The sequence below is a fragment of the Chrysemys picta genome, chromosome 3, assembly GCF_011386835.1.
Source record: "Chrysemys picta bellii isolate R12L10 chromosome 3, ASM1138683v2, whole genome shotgun sequence".
Taxonomy (NCBI): Eukaryota; Metazoa; Chordata; order Testudines; family Emydidae; genus Chrysemys; species Chrysemys picta.
In genome coordinates, this window is record NC_088793.1 from 111,357,404 (window position 1) to 111,377,088 (window position 19,685).

At 41.3% G+C, this 19,685-nt stretch overlaps 1 protein-coding gene across 5 annotated transcripts in view; it reads left to right on the forward strand.

Annotated features, from left to right (window-relative positions):
• Nucleotides 1-19,685, forward strand: part of ADGB (androglobin) — a 217,712-nt gene that overhangs the window by 185,021 nt on the left and 13,006 nt on the right. For 3 of the 5 annotated variants that reach the window (XM_005280422.4, XM_005280424.4, XM_005280426.4), the window contains 3 exons: nt 15,595-15,782; nt 17,276-17,431; nt 18,605-18,713. In XM_005280422.4, coding sequence (XP_005280479.2) covers nt 15,595-15,782; nt 17,276-17,431; nt 18,605-18,713 — 453 coding nt within the window. Of the gene's footprint in view, nt 1-15,594; nt 15,783-17,275; nt 17,432-17,916; nt 17,972-18,604; nt 18,714-19,685 lie in introns of all 5 variants that reach the window. The other 2 variants (XR_006173985.2, XM_005280423.4) reach the window with 2 other exon arrangements.

The following is a 19,685-nucleotide window of genomic DNA, read 5'->3' on the forward strand; positions in this document are numbered from 1 at the left end:
CCCAGGGTTCTCCCATTCTGCCCGGTCCCACACACTTCAGCCCTGCAACCCATTTTGCTCCTTTCTCCCCCTCCCCATGGCCCCAAGTCCAGAGAAGTTCTATCCCTGCACCACAGCCCTGGGGCACAGCAAGGAATGAGAGCTCCTCCAATCCCAGGGCCACAGCTGGGGTCTGGGTGCAGAGGCTTCCACCCTCCACACTTCTGTGGGGTACCAGGATCAGGTCGCTGGGACTTCTCCCATCCTGCCCAGTGCTTCTTCCAGAGAGCGGGTGTGGGGACTTCCCCTGCCGCCCAGCAGTTTCTGTGGGAGACAGGTGAGGGGCACTAGGGCTTCCCCTGTCCGGGGACTTCTGCCAAGGACAGGGTCGGGGGTCGCTCTGGATAACCAGTCCATGTTTTCAAATGACATGTCTGTCTGATTCCTGAAGGGCCTAGAAAGGCTATATCCTCAAGTAAGAGAGCTCTTTCCTCCCTGGGACCTGAACTTGATCTTATCAAAGCTCATGGGACCTCTATTTGAACCATTGGCAACATGTTCATTATTGTACCTCTCCTGGAAAGTGGTTTTCTTAGTGGCCATCACTTTAGCCAGAAGGTCTCGGAGCTCCATGCCCTCACATCAGAGCCTCCGTATGTACTCTTTTTAAAGATAAGGTGAAGTTACGTCCTCCTCCCAGTTTCTTCCCAAAAGTGGTTTCACAATTTCTTAGCAATCAGGCACTCTGTCTTCCTGTCTTTTACCTGAAGCCATATGCAAATAGGGAAGAACAGCACCTTTACTCGTTGAAGGTTAGATGAGCCCTTGATTTCTACATAATAAGGACTAAACCATTCCAAACGTCCACCCAATTGTTCGTAGTGGTAGCAGATAGGATGAGATTGTCTCCCAATCTTTTTACAGACAATTTCGTCCTGGATCACTTCATGCATTCATACTTGTTACAGTCAAACAGGTGTTCCACCTCCAGCTATCCTGACTGCTCATTCCACAAGGTCTCAAGCATCCTCAGCAGCATTCCTATTGCTGATCCCTATTCAGGACATTTGTAAAGCAGCAACCGGGTCTTCAGTGCACACATTCTCCTCCCATTACACCATCACTCAGCGGTCCAGTGCTGATGTCAAATTTGGTTGAGTTGTCCTGCAGTTTCCATGAACTCCAATCCCTCCACCTATTCAACTGCATGGACATCACCTAGAGTGGAATGCACATGTGCAATCCCCCAAAGAAGAAAAAACGGTTACTAACTTCCATTCCTGTTGTTCTTTGAGATGTGTTGCACATGTCCATTCCACGACCTACCCTCTTTCCCCTCTACATCCCATTTTTCTGAAAAGAAGGAACCGAGGGGGCGCAAGGTTGGCTGGGTGCTTTATACTGGCACTATAGGCACGTGGCAGCAGAGGGTACTCAAACCGCCCCAACAGGTATCACCGAGGGAGAAATTTCTGGCGACTGTGCTCAGGTCACGCACACACCTAGAGTGGAATGGACATGTGCAACACATCTCCAAGAACAACAGTTACAGAAGGTTAGTAACCATTTTTTATTGCTTAAAGAAAGTGGTAGGCAAATGTTCTTTTGATAGCTTTTTCAGTTTGTATGTGCTAGTACAATTATTTATGAATGCCTCTTACTTTTGAGGGGAAAGAACCATTAAGCTTCTCATTACCAAGTGATGCACAACAGGCACTCCTACAAACATAAAAAGGATCCTACTGTTGGGTATAACATAGTGATTTGATTTAACGGCAAGAATATTTGTGAAGAACAAGTCTATGACTTACATTTGTAGCTGGTTTTTCAGTCACTGCTGTTCTCTTTGTATTGGCTGGTCTGTTTCATCTAGTGAAACGTTTTTAAAAGGAGGTTTTATTTCTTGCTGCTATTGTCTGAGTCTTCAATTATAATTTTGGAAGATGCAGGGAAATGTATGTGTTACTTTCAGAAGAAGTCATTTTAAACTAAGCTTTTGACATCTAAAAAATTATCGTTCTTGGAGAAAATTGTCCAGACAGCATAGGAGCTGCAAGAGGCTCATATGTAGCCTTAACACCCCATCCACACAGTCACATTGGGCTGCACGTTACCTCCATGTACAATGAGCCAGTTTATAGAAGGACATGGATATGACCTATGGCTCTACAATTTTACATCCTGTAGTTATAAAATCTGTTTCAGTCCAGAGACTGGAATAATGTCCACAAAGCAACTACAGGGCCATTGTACACGTATCTTGGTCATGCATTAGGGACAGGATTCTGTCCCCACAACTCCAACATCGTTAACTCCCATGAAGACCCATTACTCTCCTCAAAAGTGTCCAAGATGGTGTATGTGACAGAATTTTAAAGTATAAGTAAGAGTAATAGATTAGATTCTTGGTACTTCTAGTTATTCTGCACTCAAGAGGCAAGACAAAGCAGCTGGATAATTGCCCTCCAGGGGGATTCTCTCGAACAGAGGGGGAGCCGTGTACATCTCTACGTAAAGGACGTCAAGTCTGGGGAGGATAGGCCATTGCCATGACATTCTTCCTGACCCTCACCAGCGCAGTGGTCCATATGGACCAGTGACAGCTGACATAACTGAGAGCAGCCATTAGATCATTTTAAATTATACCAGTGGTCATTTCAACCCTTTACTTTCCATACACAAGGATGAGCTCATCCACCACTGAAATGCTGCCACATCTGGAGTGAAACGTCAAAGAGTGCAAAGGAGAAGAAGCTGGGCAATGACTGTGTCAGGCTCCTCTAAATACCCTATAGAATTGGGCATGCAAGGGGGAGCAGGCTGCACTGCCTGATGAGGTTCAGTAGTGGGCAGACTTCCCCTGTATAACTGGGGGCTCAGGGATGCAACTTGCCTCTCAGCACTCCCCCTAGGACAGTACAGTTCCACATCACCCCTATTCCAGGCTGTGCCTAACAGGCACAATCAAGTGACCAAGCATAAATTTAGCAATCTGCTTTTAAAAATTTCAGTTCTTCCATACACAATTACATACTGTGGTAGAATCAGTCTGGTCTGTAAAAGTTTCTGGATATGTTTCAGAAAGAGTATTAATTGTTTACTATTGAAAAGTGGTGAATCAATGAATCATACTTTTGGTTACATTGACTAGCAAACTAAGAGACTAGCTAGCTATTAGCTATGTCAGATGGATGGATAGATAGATGGAGTGATGCAGCGTATTTCTAAGAAAGCCCTAATGAAAATCAGTTATTTTGCTTTTCTAGTAGCTTGCTGGCAAAAGCTTCTAAATAAAGACAGATTGGTACTTGTAAGTTGCATTATCTGTCTGTGTGTGCATTTCCACTGCATCTCTCTGCATAATACAGTGACTAGGTGGTAATAAAATTAAGAAAGAGGCTCTGAGGTCAAACTCTGTGCCTCTTAGCTTGGTGCAGTCAGTGTAAAATCAAATATTAGCCACCCTTGTTCCAGGATCTGTGCTGGTTTCTGCTGATGCAGAAGATGCTGTTCTCTGGCAGTGGAGGAGCATTAGGGGCTCAACCTCTCCTTTTGCTGTGCACCTACAAGTACCCAGCACAGACCCAAAAATAGACATCACTGGCCAGGGACGGGAGGCCAGGAGATGAGGTAACTCAGCACGTTGTTAGTGCAGTTTCTCCGGGACTTGTATGGAGCCACCAACAAAGATCAAAGCTGCCTGCCGCTAGCAGAGACAGCAACCATGGGCACACGTTGATGCTGCTTTCAGCAAATCTTCCTTGAGGTGCAGTGGACCTGAACAATGCAGCGAGATATAGTTTCCATCTGCTTGTGCTAACCAGGGTGACTCTGACTCACTGTACTTAGAAGCTGAACCAGGCTTAGATTTAACATTTCATATTATTGGGCTACACAAGCCCTGTTACAATTTGTCATTAATGTCACTTCCTATCACTTTCAACCAAATCACATCTAGAACTAAACATTAAATTTAGAAAGATGGTTTAAAATATAAATAACATTTATTTGGTTGGTTAAATGTTTGCATAGAGAAGTGAAGTTCGTGGAGATCTCAGTCAGTGGAACTGAGTCAGACCATCCATTAATAATAGTGACATTGTAGTAACATCTTGATCCTTGTACTTTATTTACCAGAGTGGTTCCAGAATACCAAAAGTGGCACACAGAAATTAATAATGGGGTTCAGCAGTATTAACTTAATGGCCATAGAAAATTAATTTAGGCTTTCTGTTTACACTTTGAAATCCAACTGGGAATGAATCTGTTAAGGGAGACACACCAAGGAAATATTTCTTGCACATGCATCTCATTTGTCTATATCTGATTTGTCGTCATCTTGCACAAACATCCCTCACCCTCTTCCATGCTACTCCATACTCATGGCCCCAAGCCTTGAACTGATCCACAAGTCCTCTACCCTCTCCTCAAGACCTATTTAAGTCTTATAGGCCATGACACCTATAAGAAAGTAGCAAGTTAATTTTTCCACTTCCTTAATATCTTTGTTGTATAGAGGTTCCAGAGCTGAGAGCAATTTATCGTGGGCAATCACACCACAACCTTGAATGCCTAAATAGGGATACCTGACACTTACTTCATCTACTTCTAACAGTATTTAAAATATATATATATATATTGTCTATTCCCCACACTAGACCCTTTGTATGTTACTTCTCTGCTTAGATTGTAAGTTCTTTAGGCAGGGACTGTGTCTTTGCCTATGTTTGTACAGCACCTACCAAAGCAGGGCACTGATCCAAATTTGGTCTCTAAGCACTATTGCAATGTAAATATTGAAAAAGAAGAATTTATAAGTAAGAAAGATTTTATCCATTAGATTTTTATCCAAAGAATGGCTTTAGATTGTCTGCTACTCTAAATGAAGCTAAATCATAGACTCAGGTTAATTAGACAATAAAAGACCTTTTAGGCCACTGTGGCGGGGCGACATCTCACCCGTGCAGTGCCTCCTGCTGATGTTCTTGGGAATTAGCTCATCCAGCACTCTGAGCGCCCTCTGCTGGCCGATGTCTCACTTGCCTCAGGCCCCTGTGTCCCTCCCGGATCCCGGTGCCCCTTACCTTGGGGTTCTGCCCTCCGCAGTACCCCTGCTCTGGGTCTCCCCTCCCAGGGGAACCCCCAACCCTACCTTGCCTCAGTGGCTACTGCCATTCATCATCCAGCCCCTGCTCACTGGGGCAGACTGTAGTCTGTAATGGCCACTCATCATTGGCAAGGGGGTAGGACCTGCTGCCTTTGCTTATCACCAGGCTGCCCCTCTGCAGCCCCAGGAATTTCATAGGCCTTCAACAAGGCCTGCAGCCTGGGGGTTTACCAGACTAGAGCTCCCCAGCTTCCTTTGCCCTTCCCCAGCACTGCTCCACCTCAGGTACCTTACTCCCAGGCAGCTAGCCCTTCCTACTCCAGGGCTTGAGTGAGACTTTCCTGGCCCCACAGCCCTTTTATCCAGGTCAGCTGTGGCCTGATTTAGCCAGCCACACCTGTGGCTGCTTCCCCAATCAACCTAGCATGGCTGCTGTTAATCCCTGTTCTTCAGGAATGGGGCAGCCGCCCCACTACATCACCTATTCCATCCCCTCTTCAATGCAGAATTATTTCCTATAGTATATTTTCTAACAGTTTGTCCAGTCTAGTTTTAAATGTCCCATTTTAAGGATCTTCCTTCATTTCCCTTGGGAGATTATTCCCCAGCATAGATCTCTACCACCCCAAAAATTCTTCTTTCTTTGTAGTATTAACATCTTTCATATATTTATAGACTGCTATCAAGGTTCTTCTTAATCATCTCTTAGCCCAGCTAAACATATATGCCTTTTTAAATATTTCCTTATAAATCAAACCCATCAGCCTCAAAATTATTTTTGTTTCTTTAATCTGATTTTTCCACATTATCAACTTTGTGCTCTGAAAAGGTTTATCATCTGCAATCACACCACTGCCCTGAAGTAAGGATTATCATTTCCATGCTTCATGTAATGCCTCTGCATATGCAACTAAGAATTGCAATGGTGTGTTTTGCTGTCATATCCCCATGCATACTCCCATCTATTTCAGTGCCCACTCTCACACCTAAGCCTCTTTCAGCATTACTTCTTTCCAATTTCTACCTCCTATTGGATAGCTTTGTTTCAGGTTCTTTTTCCCCATATGTATGTGTGACATTGTAGGGTGCAATCCAGACCAGCGAGGGGCTGTGTCACCCCTGCCCTGCAACTTTGGGTTCCTCACAATGCTTTGCTGTTGTAGCTTCAAACTTGGGTTGCTCACAAACAGCCTGCTAGCATGCAGGTCACACCATGAGTGTCTGTGAATAGCTACAGCCCTGGTCCAGCAGCTCTGACCCCACCAGCCTGTCAGCAAACACCAGACACGCTCTGGCTTTCACTGGCCTTGGCTTTCACATGAGGGGTGACCCCAACCCACTCCCAGTCCTGGATTCCCTCCCAAATCTGTGTTCTGCACTGTCCAGCCCTCTCCTGAACTGTCCAGATGTATTAGATCCATTGCCCCTCTAAGAGGTCAATATACAACAATTTGCCACTTTAAATGGAATTACCCACACAGTTCACAACACTGGATTAGTTTTCTTTAAAAAATAAAACAAGTTTATTTAACTACAAAGAGGGAGATTTTAAGTGAATACAACAAGTAATGAGGCATTAAAGTCAGAAATGGTTACAAGAAAAAGAAAGAGAGAATACTTTCTAAACTTAACAAATTAGACTTGATTCAAGGTGAAGTTCTTTACCACATGTTTCCAGTAACATTAGGGACAAAATTCTCAGGCCAGGATCTGCTCTCAAAGTCCAACAGATATTTCTTTTGAGATGGATAGGATGAGAGAACTTGAGGTGTTTTTGCCCCTTACTTTTATAGTTCAGTCACCCTTTGAAATCTGTTTTCCTGACAGTGACCCCTAGATAAAGTTCTTTCCAGCCCAGAGCAAGGAGATATGGCATCTTGTGGGGAGAGGGGTTATGCTGTTTTATTTTTTACTAAGATGCAGATCATCTTTGCCTTCTTTCTTCCCCCTGTCACTGCCTGAAGACTCTGTTTACAGCTTATATGCAAACACACATCCCTTTGTTTAAGACAGGTCTTCCTGACCAGTTTTACCTAACTGGGGCTACCTGAGTTTGAATATGTGCCTTTAACATCCTACGGGGGATTTCATAACTTTACACATAATGTTGCTACATATATTTCTCAATGATATTATTAACTAGTGAGTTATTAGTTTTCAAATGATATCTCACAAGGCATATTTTGTACAAGGATTATTACAATAGTGGGTAGGGTGTGAATACAGGGATGCATTCGGTCACTCTGAGCTTACATTCTCTCAACTTGAATCTCATTTGTTGTAGTCTTTATTGCTCTTGTTTGTGTTACAGGTGCCCTGGTCAGGATCAGAGACCCATTGTGCTAGGTCCTGTGTAAACATAGAAGTAAAAATATTCTTTATTCAAAAGAAATTACAATTTGCGACAAGGAGCAACATGCTGGGGGGGGGGTGGCGCGTAATTGATCAATCTCATAATAGACCAATATGTACATATACAACTATATATTTTTTGCAGTTACATCATTAAATATGTACATTCCCCACATGCTTCTCAGTAGCCTGTCCCATAGCTATTGAAAAATTGGCCAGTTATTTTCAGTCATTGAAACAGAGCTGGGCTTTGAGAAGAGATAGTAGCCTTCCAATATAATTCAGTGAGGGCATTCCTTTCGTAAGGGGTAAATGGAAGAAAACACAAAGCAGTTAGTGGGCAGAGCTTCCAGAGAGTAGGAGAGGATCTACTGAAAGAGATGCTGAAGGAATGGTCAGAGAAGCAGCAAGAGAATCAGGGGATGTCAATAACAAACCTAAGGAAAGACTATATTAGTAAGGAGGGAGTAACCGACTGGGACAAAGGAATTAGAGAGGTTAAGAAGGATGAAGAAGGAGAACTAGGCTCTGGGATATAGTCAAGAAAGGGTCAAAAACGAGCTTGGTGGAGATCCAGGGTGGAGACAGATAATAAGCATTTGAGCAAAGATGAAAGGGAAAGGGACAGTAGTTGAAAAGGGAGCTATTCCCATGTTTCTAATCTCTCTGGCTCCCTTTGGCAATTTGGTGTTGTCTGTGAATTTCATTAACATGCTGTTGATCCCCTCTTCCAGATCATCATTGAGTTGTTAAATAAAATCGGACAACATTGATCCCTGCAGTATCTCACAAGGCTCTTCCCCCAACTGAATAAATTGCCATATGTCATGAGTGCTGAAGTTCCACCAGTCAGTTTTCAGTCCATGTGATAGAGAGAGGTTTTGTGAGATGCTTTACTGAAATATAAACATAGTATATCTACCACATTCTGATCATCCACCAATTTGTTTGATATATACACACACAATCAAATTTGTTTAGCTAGATTTGATCTTTATATATTCATGCTGATTATTGCCCATTGCTATATTATCTTCTAGATGTTTCTTTTATTATTGGCTTCACTATTATATTGGGGACTGACATCGGATTTATCTGATGGTAATTGATAGCATCCCTCTTTTTTGAAGATTATTATAATATTCACTTTTTTCAGTCTTCTTGTATCCTTCCTGATTCTCCAGGACTATTCCAAAATAATTTGTAGGGGTTCAATACAGTTTTTAAGCAATTGTGTTAATATTTAAGGACGTAAATCATTTAGACTAGTTGATTTGTATATATTCAGATTTTCTAACCTTTCCCTTAGCCATTCTTTACCAATAATTAATTACATTTTTAACATGGACTGGTTTATTCTCTAGTTGACTGAACTTATTTTCTTTATTTCTCTTTTAAAGACATATTTTTAAAAGGAGATTTTAAATCCATCGCTAAATATTTAAAAAAGCAATTTTTCTATATAGGGCCTGATCTTGCACCATTGAAGTTAATGGGAGTGGTGTCATTGACTTCACTGAGAGCAGGAATGAGCCCATGAGGAAGAGATAAGAGAGCCTTTAGGAGGGATTTTTATTAACAAAGGGCCTGCTGTCGCACTTTTATTAACAAAGGGCTTCCTCACAAGAGCAGTGTTTGCCACATTAGGCTCCTTACAAACATTTTAGACTGGTGAGTGATGCAGAGTATCCTTGTATAGGGATTCATTTTAAGGGCTAAGAGAGATTACTCTATCCCCTAATACTATCTGTCTTCCAAGATAACCCAGTTGCGTTGCACTTTAAACCTACAGGACATATCTGTAAATAAGGTACATTTTAAAGTACTGGAAAATTAAATTAATACTAATATTTAGTGTATGAACCAATGTTACTACTAATAGTAATATTTTATCTGGACAGTTTTGTATAGATGGTATGAAAATACTTAAAATACAGTACGCATATTTGGAACAAAATGACATTGAATATTCTAAACCTCCTTCTGAATGTGAACCCATTATTAAAGCAGTTTGGAAACTTGGCTCTACCATTCTGGGCTCCCCTGTGGTGTAACAAATTATGTCATTTTTCAGAGAGATGGATAGTGCCAAGAGGAGTCATAACAAAACTTAAAGTGAAGGTTGCTTTTGAAACACGATTCATAGATACAGCAATATTGGTATATAACAAAAAAGGACTCTCTCACCATGGGAATTTTAAGAAAACTCCATTGAGCAAGATGGAAAATTCCTGTAACAAACCTTCATGGTTTTTGTTGGTACTTTTTAATATAAGACAATAGTGCCATCTGCAGTAGATTTTTGTACTTAAATTAACTTGTCAGAACAAGAACATGTTCTTTGTTCTTCTTTTAAATTAACATTTGTGTTTGTCTGAGGTTTTTCTTTTTTTTAAATAATTCACCTTTTAGATGAAGACCAGTAGTTCTCACATGGTCTATACATTATTGTTTCACAGATGTTTAGGTGAAAGTCAGTTCTTTGCACACAATTGTCATTTGTGTTTTGTAAAGTGCTACATATATCCCTAGTGGTACTGTAGATAAATAGTTAATAATAGTAATATCCAAGAGATGTGCCTGAGCTACTAAATATTAATCTGCATTACAACCCCCTCAAAGTTCAGAGCTGTTTGGATTCAGGTTTGGGGTTTAGTCCAAGATCTATTTAAGATAGGTTGATGCTAGTACCAGATTTTGAATCTGAATCCAGGTTGCAGGTGAAAACCAACATCTTGCCCAAAATTTTGAATTCCATTGATTAATTTTTGCTATTTTTTCTTTTCTTCTTAAAATTCCTTAGAGCTGCTGTTTGGCAGTATTTTTTTTTTAAGTGATGAGGACTGGGGGGAAATAGCAAATACTATCTCGGCCATAATAATAGGTTGATTGTTATACATGCTATATCAGGAAATGTCTGTATTGTATAGAAGATATTGCTATAAAGAATGTTATTTAGATTGCAAAGTCAAGTACTTGAAAGTTAGGAAATACCAAATTTTTGATTGCCTGTGCAACCTTTAATTCTGCTCCCTGTATGTCCATCCTGTGCACTGAATGAGGCTGAGATCCTGTGAAAAAAATAGTTGGTGATCATGTAATTATAGACTGGATTATAATTCATAGCACGAGAAGGGCAAATTAAAATTGCATGGGCAGCTCTACATTTGGCATTTTCTAACTTTCAAGTGCTTTGCAACCCAAATAAAATTTTTATTATAGCTTTTGTGTGACCAGAATTGTGACTTCTTGTGTTACCCTTCTCAGCCGCAGTAATTGAGAGTTTTGCTGCTACAGAGCTATGTATCAGCTCCCTGACACACCAATTTATCTGTCCTGCCAGCAAACTCTTCAGGACTCTGCCAGTCCAGACCTTGTCTAACAAGTAACAATCAGTGAATCCCAACTCCTGAGATCTCCAGAGATGGCTTTCTGCAGTGTCCAGCCCTCTCACTGAACACTCTCATAGGTTATTACGTTAGCTGCTCCCTTAAAGAGACAGTATCCAGCAGCTTATTACCTTAACGTGGGTTAACAAACACTGTTTTAATCACAGCACTGAATTGGTTTATATTAAAAGTACAAGTTTATTAAACAAAAAGACATAGGTTTCAGTGATTCCAAGTATGAGGAATAAAGTTAGAAAGGGTTACAGGCAAACAAAAGTAAAAATACTCTTGTAAGACTAAAACCTGATTTAATAAATTAGAGTCTCTTGTTCAAAGAAGTGTTTCTTACCAAGTCTCTTTGACGCCATAGCTGACCAGACTCTCTGGCCAGGACCCTTTGCAGAGCTCAGAGTACTCAGTTCCTTTGCCTCCTCTCTGCTTATCTTTCCAAAGTTCATTGATCCTGCTTCAAGAGGAAGGAAGTCTTCCTGGGATGCAGTCTCCATCCCCCATCGAGATTAAGTGGTCAGCTTTCTCTACTTGCTGTCCTGGTGGCTTTGTTTAGCTTGCATGTTAATGTGCTTTCCTTGGTCTTTTGTCACACCTAGTCAAACAGGTGGAACCACATTCCTTTGTCTGGAACAGGTGTGGCTTAGGCACTGCTTGCCAAATACATTTTAAGAACATACTTCCAGCACATATTGATAAAGTCCTTTCTGGATTTACTGTACATACATAACACAAGAATATTAATGATCAGTGAGTTATTAGTTTTCCAATGATATATTACTTGCCATCTTTTGGGTATATATCATGATAACAGTATGTCAACTGGCATTGGGATGCTCTTAGGGTCTCAAATTTGTGTGTGTGTGTTTAAGATAAAGGTAAAAAAAATTGTATGTGCAACTGTAGCAGCCTGCACCTCTTATCATGAATCATCAGCAGGGTCTGACTCCTAAACCTTCAACACTACAGCATAATCTGTTACTATTTGAGCTGCCAGACTAACATAAACTGGCAGTAGGAGAAGGCAGTTTTCCCAGAGTGGGAGGGAAATGGGTCGCTGGGTCCAGGTGCTGGGCTGAAGTCTGGTTAGGGCGAAGCCCTGCCTGGCCCCCCCCCCCCTCTCTCTCTCCTCTGCCCCTGGAGTTGAGGATCCTCCTGACTTGTTTGTTGCCCCCAGAGGAGGGATTGTCCACGGGGGCCATGAGGTGAGTCTGGGGGAGGGGAATGTGGGGAGCCTGATCCATATATCTCTCCTTGCCTGGGAGAGGGGGAAAGCACCTGACATGGTGCTCTTTGGGATAAATGGGCCACTGGGGCCATGCACTGGGTTTAGAGGTTTACAGTGAGTAGAGAACCAAGCCCAGTTCTCTTCCCACTCCTCTCTGACAGCTGCTCTGTGGCAGTTCTCTGGTGCCGCTATGGTGGTAGCATGAGCTCAGCCTTGAAATGTTCATTGATTTTTGACAAGCTTCCAGAAATTTCATGAGGCGTACAGCTGGGAGAAAGGAAATAACAATTTTTAATACGTTCATTCTCAGCGAAATTTGAATATGATTTCATGGGACAAAGAAAAGGCACTGTCATAACCCAGAGGGGTTGCACCTGCCATTTTTAACTGGCCTGCTGCAGACAATGAGCATATGAAAGCTGTTCAAATACAAGGTCACAAGAAACCTTTATATTCTGCCTAAGGTTGTGGGGGAGTCTCCATCATTTGAAATTTTTAAATCAAGATTGGATGTCTTTCCAAAAGAGATGCTCAACCTCAACCAGAGATTATGGGCTTGTTGCAGGAATCACTTGGTGAAATCCTGTGAAACTGGAGGTCAGACTGGAGGATCTAATGGACCCTTCTAGCCTTGGCATCTATGAAATGGAAATTGTTATGCAATGTAAATATAGTAGTTGTTACCAGATTCCTCTATTCTGTCTTAGGTCGTGACTGTCAGTTATCAGTATATCAAGCTTCAGGGTTATAAAATGACCATGTTCTGTAATTTACTATCCTATGATTGCCACAGGATCAGTAGCCCACTTGTGTCCTTGATGCTTTCCTCCATTGTCTCTCCCTCTTTTTTCCTATCCTATTAGATTCTACTTCAGCAGGGTACTTAAGCACCTGTCTAATTTTAACCATGTAAGTAGACCCACTGAAGTCAGTGGGACTGGGCACTTGCTTAAAGTTAGGCAGGTATTTAAGCCCTTACTGACTCAGGGTCTTAAGGGACCAGTTGCTGTACCCAGTGCAAGAGCAGGAGAACTAAAACTGGTTTTACACTACCTTTGTAACTCCCCAGTTCCGAAGCTAGCCAGGTTCTGAGCCATTCTTGCAGCCACTGGATCACTCTGGAGCACAACATAACAGAACCCCAGCCATGCCCCGTTTTACCTTTACACCAAGAGTTTGGGGGGCAGGAATTGACATAGAGCTGCTTATGCCAGCCCTGTGCCACCCAGGGATTCCTTCTCACAGGGTGTTAGTTGGACCAGATTTACAGCCTCTTTCCACCCCTGCAACAATGCAAAGGGACTGTAGCTGGGCCAAGAATCTGGCTCAGTCTTTTCAGTGTTAGTTTTTAATTAGGTGGAGGTGCTTATTTAAAAATATGGGAAATTCATATATTAGGTTCTACAAAGTATCCCCAGTAGTGATCTCTCGGCTGCCCATCACAACACACTACAATTCAGAACCCTTCAAGGTCTTTCAAGAAGTCAGCAAAAACTTGCAGCATCCCAGAATGCAGATGACTGTATCAAGAATCATTTACCTAATGGCACTGCCTGTCTCTAATGTATTCAGATAAATATAAACTTTTTATATATAAATATTTTATCTTTAAACGTTAATAATTCACAGAATAGTGCACATGCCCCAGCTTGATTTATTGTGGTAATATGCTTTGGTAATAGGAAATTAAATAGAAAGTCATTAATGTAATGATATTGTAACTTCAAGTTATATCATCAATATTTATTTCATACTAGCATTTCCTCTAGAGTTTTTATTATTTTCAATATTTACAGTGACTGCTTTAATTTTTGCTTTCATTTGTTAATATATGCTTCAGCGATCTTGAGTCAATTTAAGCTTAGCACTGCAGTGCCATCATATATTATTTAAATCTAGTATGAGAAGACATTTTTCTACATAATAAAAATATTTCAGAGTGTATGCATTTCTCTGTTGTTTAACTTATCTTTTTATAGTCCCATATAACGCACAGAAGGAGACTGCAACAGTCTTTCCACTGGCTTCAGTGGGCTTTGGATCTGACCCCATGGCAGGATGGCTTGCACTCAGTTGAAAGAGTGTGGGAGCATAGTTATGGCACTGCATTTGACACTAAGGACTTGTTTACATGTGGGATAATACACACACTCTGAAGGGTGTGATTTACAAAGTGCACTAAAGTATTGAGCATTACTTGGTCTGTGTAGACCCTGCTGGTGCACACTGGGGGTTCCCTAATGCACCTTAATATAGCTTTGTTGAAACAGTTCTATGTAAAGCACACTGGGGAACCTTTAGTGAGCACCAGCAGGGTCTACACTGACCAACTGATGAGCAACGTGTTAGTGCACTTTAGGAATCACACCCGTGTAGTGTGCATACTCTACTGTGTGGACAATCCCTAAGAAAGGGGGCTTTGTAACAAAAATATTTCAAGAAATATTGATTGACAGGCTATAAAATAGTTACATTTTCTTTACACTCCACCAATCCCCATTTCCCAAATCTGCCTTTTTAACCAAATCTAAATGTTCACCATAATCTTTCTGTATATTTCAAGGCATATGAAGTGGTGATAAGATTCAGATTTCAAACTCAAAGCTTTTTAGCTCTCTGAGACAGTTGGAGATCTAGCCCATTGTTCAGTTCAACACAAACTGTGTGTGCTATTTCAGGTTTCTGGATTTTTCCTTTTTAAAAACAAGAATGTTTAATGTAAAAACATCTGTTAATGCACACATAGCTAAGGGAAGATACCTCAGGAAGTTCAGTTCTGATTTTCTCAGCATCTTTTACTCTAACACACTGCCACATACAACACATAAATATTATGGTGCATACAGTAATGCAAAATATGTTGGGATTGACATCAGAGCCATGACTTTGAATTTCCTGACTTTAGTGTATATGAAATTCTTTAAAATGTTTCTTAATCATTGCAATATTTTGCTTTCCCCCTCCCCTGTATTTCCCATTTCACTCTCCATACTTGTGGGCAATAAGAGGTGTAGCTTTACCCCACTCCGCCCATATTCACCCAATACTGTGGCCAGCAAAGCACTGCTGATGTATCAGGTGATATATGCTGCACCAAGTATTGGGCTGGCATATGTGACATTCATCTTGGAACATGGTGGGGAACCAAGAAGGAGATTGTGGGTTTCTGAGTGACAGTTTGATTTCTGGGCTGCTCCTGGGTCAGTGAAACAATGCACTGCCCTGTACACAGGGTGTTGCCATGAGCCCTAAGTAAGGTACTATTTAAGACAAATAAGGATATCAGAAGCTGGCCCTTTCTAAGACAAGTATTAACGTTTTTCTTGCCCTAAGATTATTTTTCTCCTTTTTCTGCCAAACAGTGCTAGTTCAGTGCTTAATATCACAAAATCATTAACTGGCTTCTCTTTTTCTTTTTGTATTGTTGAATGGCTTCTCTGTTCCATCCTGGATATAATGTGGGGACATTTGTTCGCTGTTGGCAATGGTGTTATATAATTCACACAATCCTCACAACGATGTATGGATAGCACATGGTGAGAAACATGATGAACCCATTGCGGCAGTAAACCAGGATGGTTATAGCAATTTTGAAGGGCCAAAATCTGCAAGCACTCCTAAAACAACTAGAAAAACAAAAGATAAAGCAACTGAGAAGGCAGAAAAAGAAAAGTCCAGTAAAGATAAAACAGCGTCTACATCTAGACCGGAATCTCAGGTAAGAGTAAATCCAGGAAGCCTGTAAATAATGTCTATGTGCAACCCCAACATTTCCTAGATGTTCTTTGGCACAAAATTATATTAACTTTCCCTCACTTGGTGGTTCCATATTTATAAATAAACTCTGTCCTCATACAGGGTGTAAAAGTGCTTGCAGGCAGCCAAACCAGAATAACCGGGACTACATATATTACTCTATGCCATGCTTTGTCTCCTTCCTAAATATGTAGAAATGTTGGACTAGATGTGTAAAATATGTTCATCTTGTGTTATATGATTGATGTATTTGTTTGGTCACAACACTATCATTTCGGAGACAAATTACAGCCAGCCCCTTTTGGAGATTACATGAAAGATATGTTGATCTCATGACTTGCACTTCAGGGGAATTCCTGGCCCGCATACACATAGCCTAAGCAGCTATGCAGTACTTGGGATTTCCACAGGGGCCCAAGGATGAAGAAAGGAGTCTTTCCACCACATCCAGCCTCAGGTCTGAAGTAGCTTCGGTGTTGGTTACAACCCTCCCATCAGGCAGCAAGAGTGGCTGGTGGAGCCACTTAGTTATAGATCTGCAGGCATTGCCCTGCCCACCAACTCCCCTCTTCTGAGGTAGCACTGAGGGTATCATTTTAATTTTAATCATCCTTCTATGGGAATCCCATAGGAAGGAGTTAAAGTGGAGGATGTCTCCATGAGGTTTTCATGTAGAATTTCTCCCTAATTGTTCTGGGAGGCCTCTTCATATACCTACAGCTTCCTTGTGATTCACATGGGGGAGGTCGGGGACATCCATGCTAACTATGGGATGCATCTTTAGCATTGTCCTCTGGTCCTTGGCAGTACAGCTTCAATGAAGCCACACTGTCAGGGCTTCTGCAACTGGAGGTGGTGTCCTCAGAAAATCAATAGAACCTCTGATTGTGTTAGATTTCTACCATCAGCTCTGAATGGGAAAAAACACGCCCACCTCCTCTCTGCATGTATCCTGACTGTTCAGAGAGCCCTTTGTAGGATGTAGGCAAAAGGTGACATGGTGCTCAGAGGGGGCTGAGACACTTTCTATTCAAAAGGAGCTCTGCACCTGAACCGATCAGGCACAATTGGCTTCTTAGGCAGAAAATTACCATCCTTTTCCAAAATGATTATCTCATTGGTAAGCTAGTGTCAGTGAGATACAGTTATTTTTAACATTGATATGCTTGAAATGGAATAAGAGAACTTTCATGACGATTTAATTCCAGCCATCTGGTATGCAGCCACTCCCTACTGAGTGTGAGCACACCCATGAACATCAGAGGATGGCATTAATAAAAAAAGGCTTCCTTTGACAATCACGCTCTACTAAGCAGTGAATATCAAAAGCGTGCAGGACTCTCAAATAAGTGGGAAATTATCAAAGAGCAGAAAAAAATGACTAGATCCTAAAAAGAAATAATGAATGTAAACCAATAAGTTTAGTTCACTTGCTTTATTCCATTCCGCCTTCAGCAGTCTGATCCGAACAAACCTTACTGGATCTTGCGTCTAGTCATTGAACAAAGTGAGGCAGAGGTGCTGGAACTGAAGAAAGACACAGAGAGAGCAGATGAGATCAAAGCCATGAAGCAAGCATGGGAGTCTGCAGAACCAGGAAGAGCTGTCAAGGTAATCAGAGCTCATCCTATTACAGTTACATTGGGTAAAAAGTCCCAAGGGTGGTTTGTGTCAGAACAGTGCCAATTAGGAGATCTGCATTCACTCCCCAGGAAGAGGGACAGTGTTGCATAGTTTAAAGAGTGAGAAGTACCGATGGGAGTGGATTAACAGACTTCCATGGGGACAAACCTGTAAGGAAATGCTTCATATTTATTACTTGGGTCCTACTCCTGCAATCAGACCCACACCGCCCGATCCTTGCACTTGTGAGTATCTGATTGTGGAAACACGGCCCAAATTTCACAGAGAGAGATTTTGAAAAGCTTACTGAGGAAAAACATTGAAGTCAGGGGTAGTTCTTGCCTGAGGAAAGACTTTGGGATTTGGCCCAGAGTAAACAGTATTTTTTGTTTATTATTACCTTTTACTGTTGCTAAACCTAATGAAATGCAAAAACAATTTTTAGACAATTTTTTTAATTTTCCAAAAAACAGATCATAGTATTAAGAATACAGTCCAAACTTCTACAGAACCTCTCATTGCTTGTTAGTGAGTAGCACTTTAAATTCTTGTTTTTGTAAGTGTTCTGTTCTTTATGGTTAACAAAAGGTTGTTTTTACTGTGCAAGTGCTAACAGTTAAACAGTACCAAATCTAAGGGGAAAAGATATTTGTTTAAATATTTATTTTTATTGCTGATTTCTTATGTCAGTTCACACACTGACACAATATATGTTATATGATGCCATAACAGGAGGAAAGGCAATGTGTAAAACAGGCCTTGTTTCTCCAGACATATTTGCAGCACTAAATCTGTGTAAAAATCTCAATTTTTGCTTCCTGCCTCAGGCAGAGTTATAAACAGCCTACTGATGCATTGTTTTTAGATGATGCAGACAGCATTAGTATCATATATGTGGCATATACTGTATATATTCAGTATGCAAAGACTGTAGTGATAAGAAAGTCAACCACTTGAGTTTTAAGCTGTTAATAAAATTGTATTGCGTCCTCTTCATTTTACTGAACCACAATCATGAAGACTTATTTAGGGGCTCCTGCCCATTCACTTAAGAGCGCTTGACATAAATCGCAGTGTCACTTATTTCCCTTGAATATGGCATGTTAAAACTAAATAACAGATGTTTTTAAAACATATATTGAAAACTGTTTTGTTTTCTAGGCTTTTCAGGAACGCATGCACTTTATTAATAAGTGCACACCGAAGGGTTCCACAGAGCCCACGGCTGAGCCTGAAAGTGTCAGTGTTGCACTGGGCCCAGGAGAAGGAGGTATGGGTATAACTTTGCTGCAGAAGAAGTTGTCCTACCTAGAAGAATTCTACTTTAAAGTTATTCAGAAGGAGTAATTACATGGCAGGTTGTTCAGTGCACGTTGGGGTTCTAACTAGTAAACACTACAATAGTTATTTATGTATGTTCCTTGCAAAAACACATATCCTATTGAGCTATGTTTGATGTTAGAGGTCATAGCTGTAGAAATATTAAAAATGAATTCAGAAGCTGAAATAGTCACTATGATTCAAGGACATTACTATCTCTTGATGTTCATTTTCTGTTTTAATATGATGCTTACGAAAAGGGCCAGACCGACAGTTCTGGAAAGTGAAGTACTAACCACAGAGCACATGCAGCACATACTGTAGCAGCACAAGCTTCTCCACAGACTCTACAAATGCCATCCAACTTTCTGGTAGGGCATATTTCTAGGGGTAGTTCAGTTTTCATTCCCTAACGATCGCTGGACTCTGTGGGAATTCCAACAAAGGTAAAATTGTCCTGGTGGTTATTTTGTTGCAGCAGCTTTCTGCTAAGAATAGTACTGAGATCAGTCCACCAGAGAGTACACAGTATCAAATACCCAGGCCTGGCTCCGGGCACCAGCTTAACAAGCAGGTGCTTGGGGCAGCCAATGGAGAGGGGCGGCACCTGCGGCAATTTGGGGGCGGCAGGTCCCTCACTCCCTCTAGGAGCGAAGGACCTGCCGCTGAACTGCCGCCACCGATCGCAGCTTTTTTTTTTTTTTTTTTTTTTTTTTTTGCTTGGGGCGGCAGAAATGCTGGAGCCGGCCCTGCAAATACCAATCTGATTGTAACAACTTTGGTCTCTGCGACTGTGGGTGGAATTCAAAAGTGTGACTCATATGTGCAAGAATCAAGAATATGCCCACACCCACTCATTAAACTGTTAACATTAATCCATTGCCAAATAGAAAAATAATTCACAACTGTACATTTCAGAACA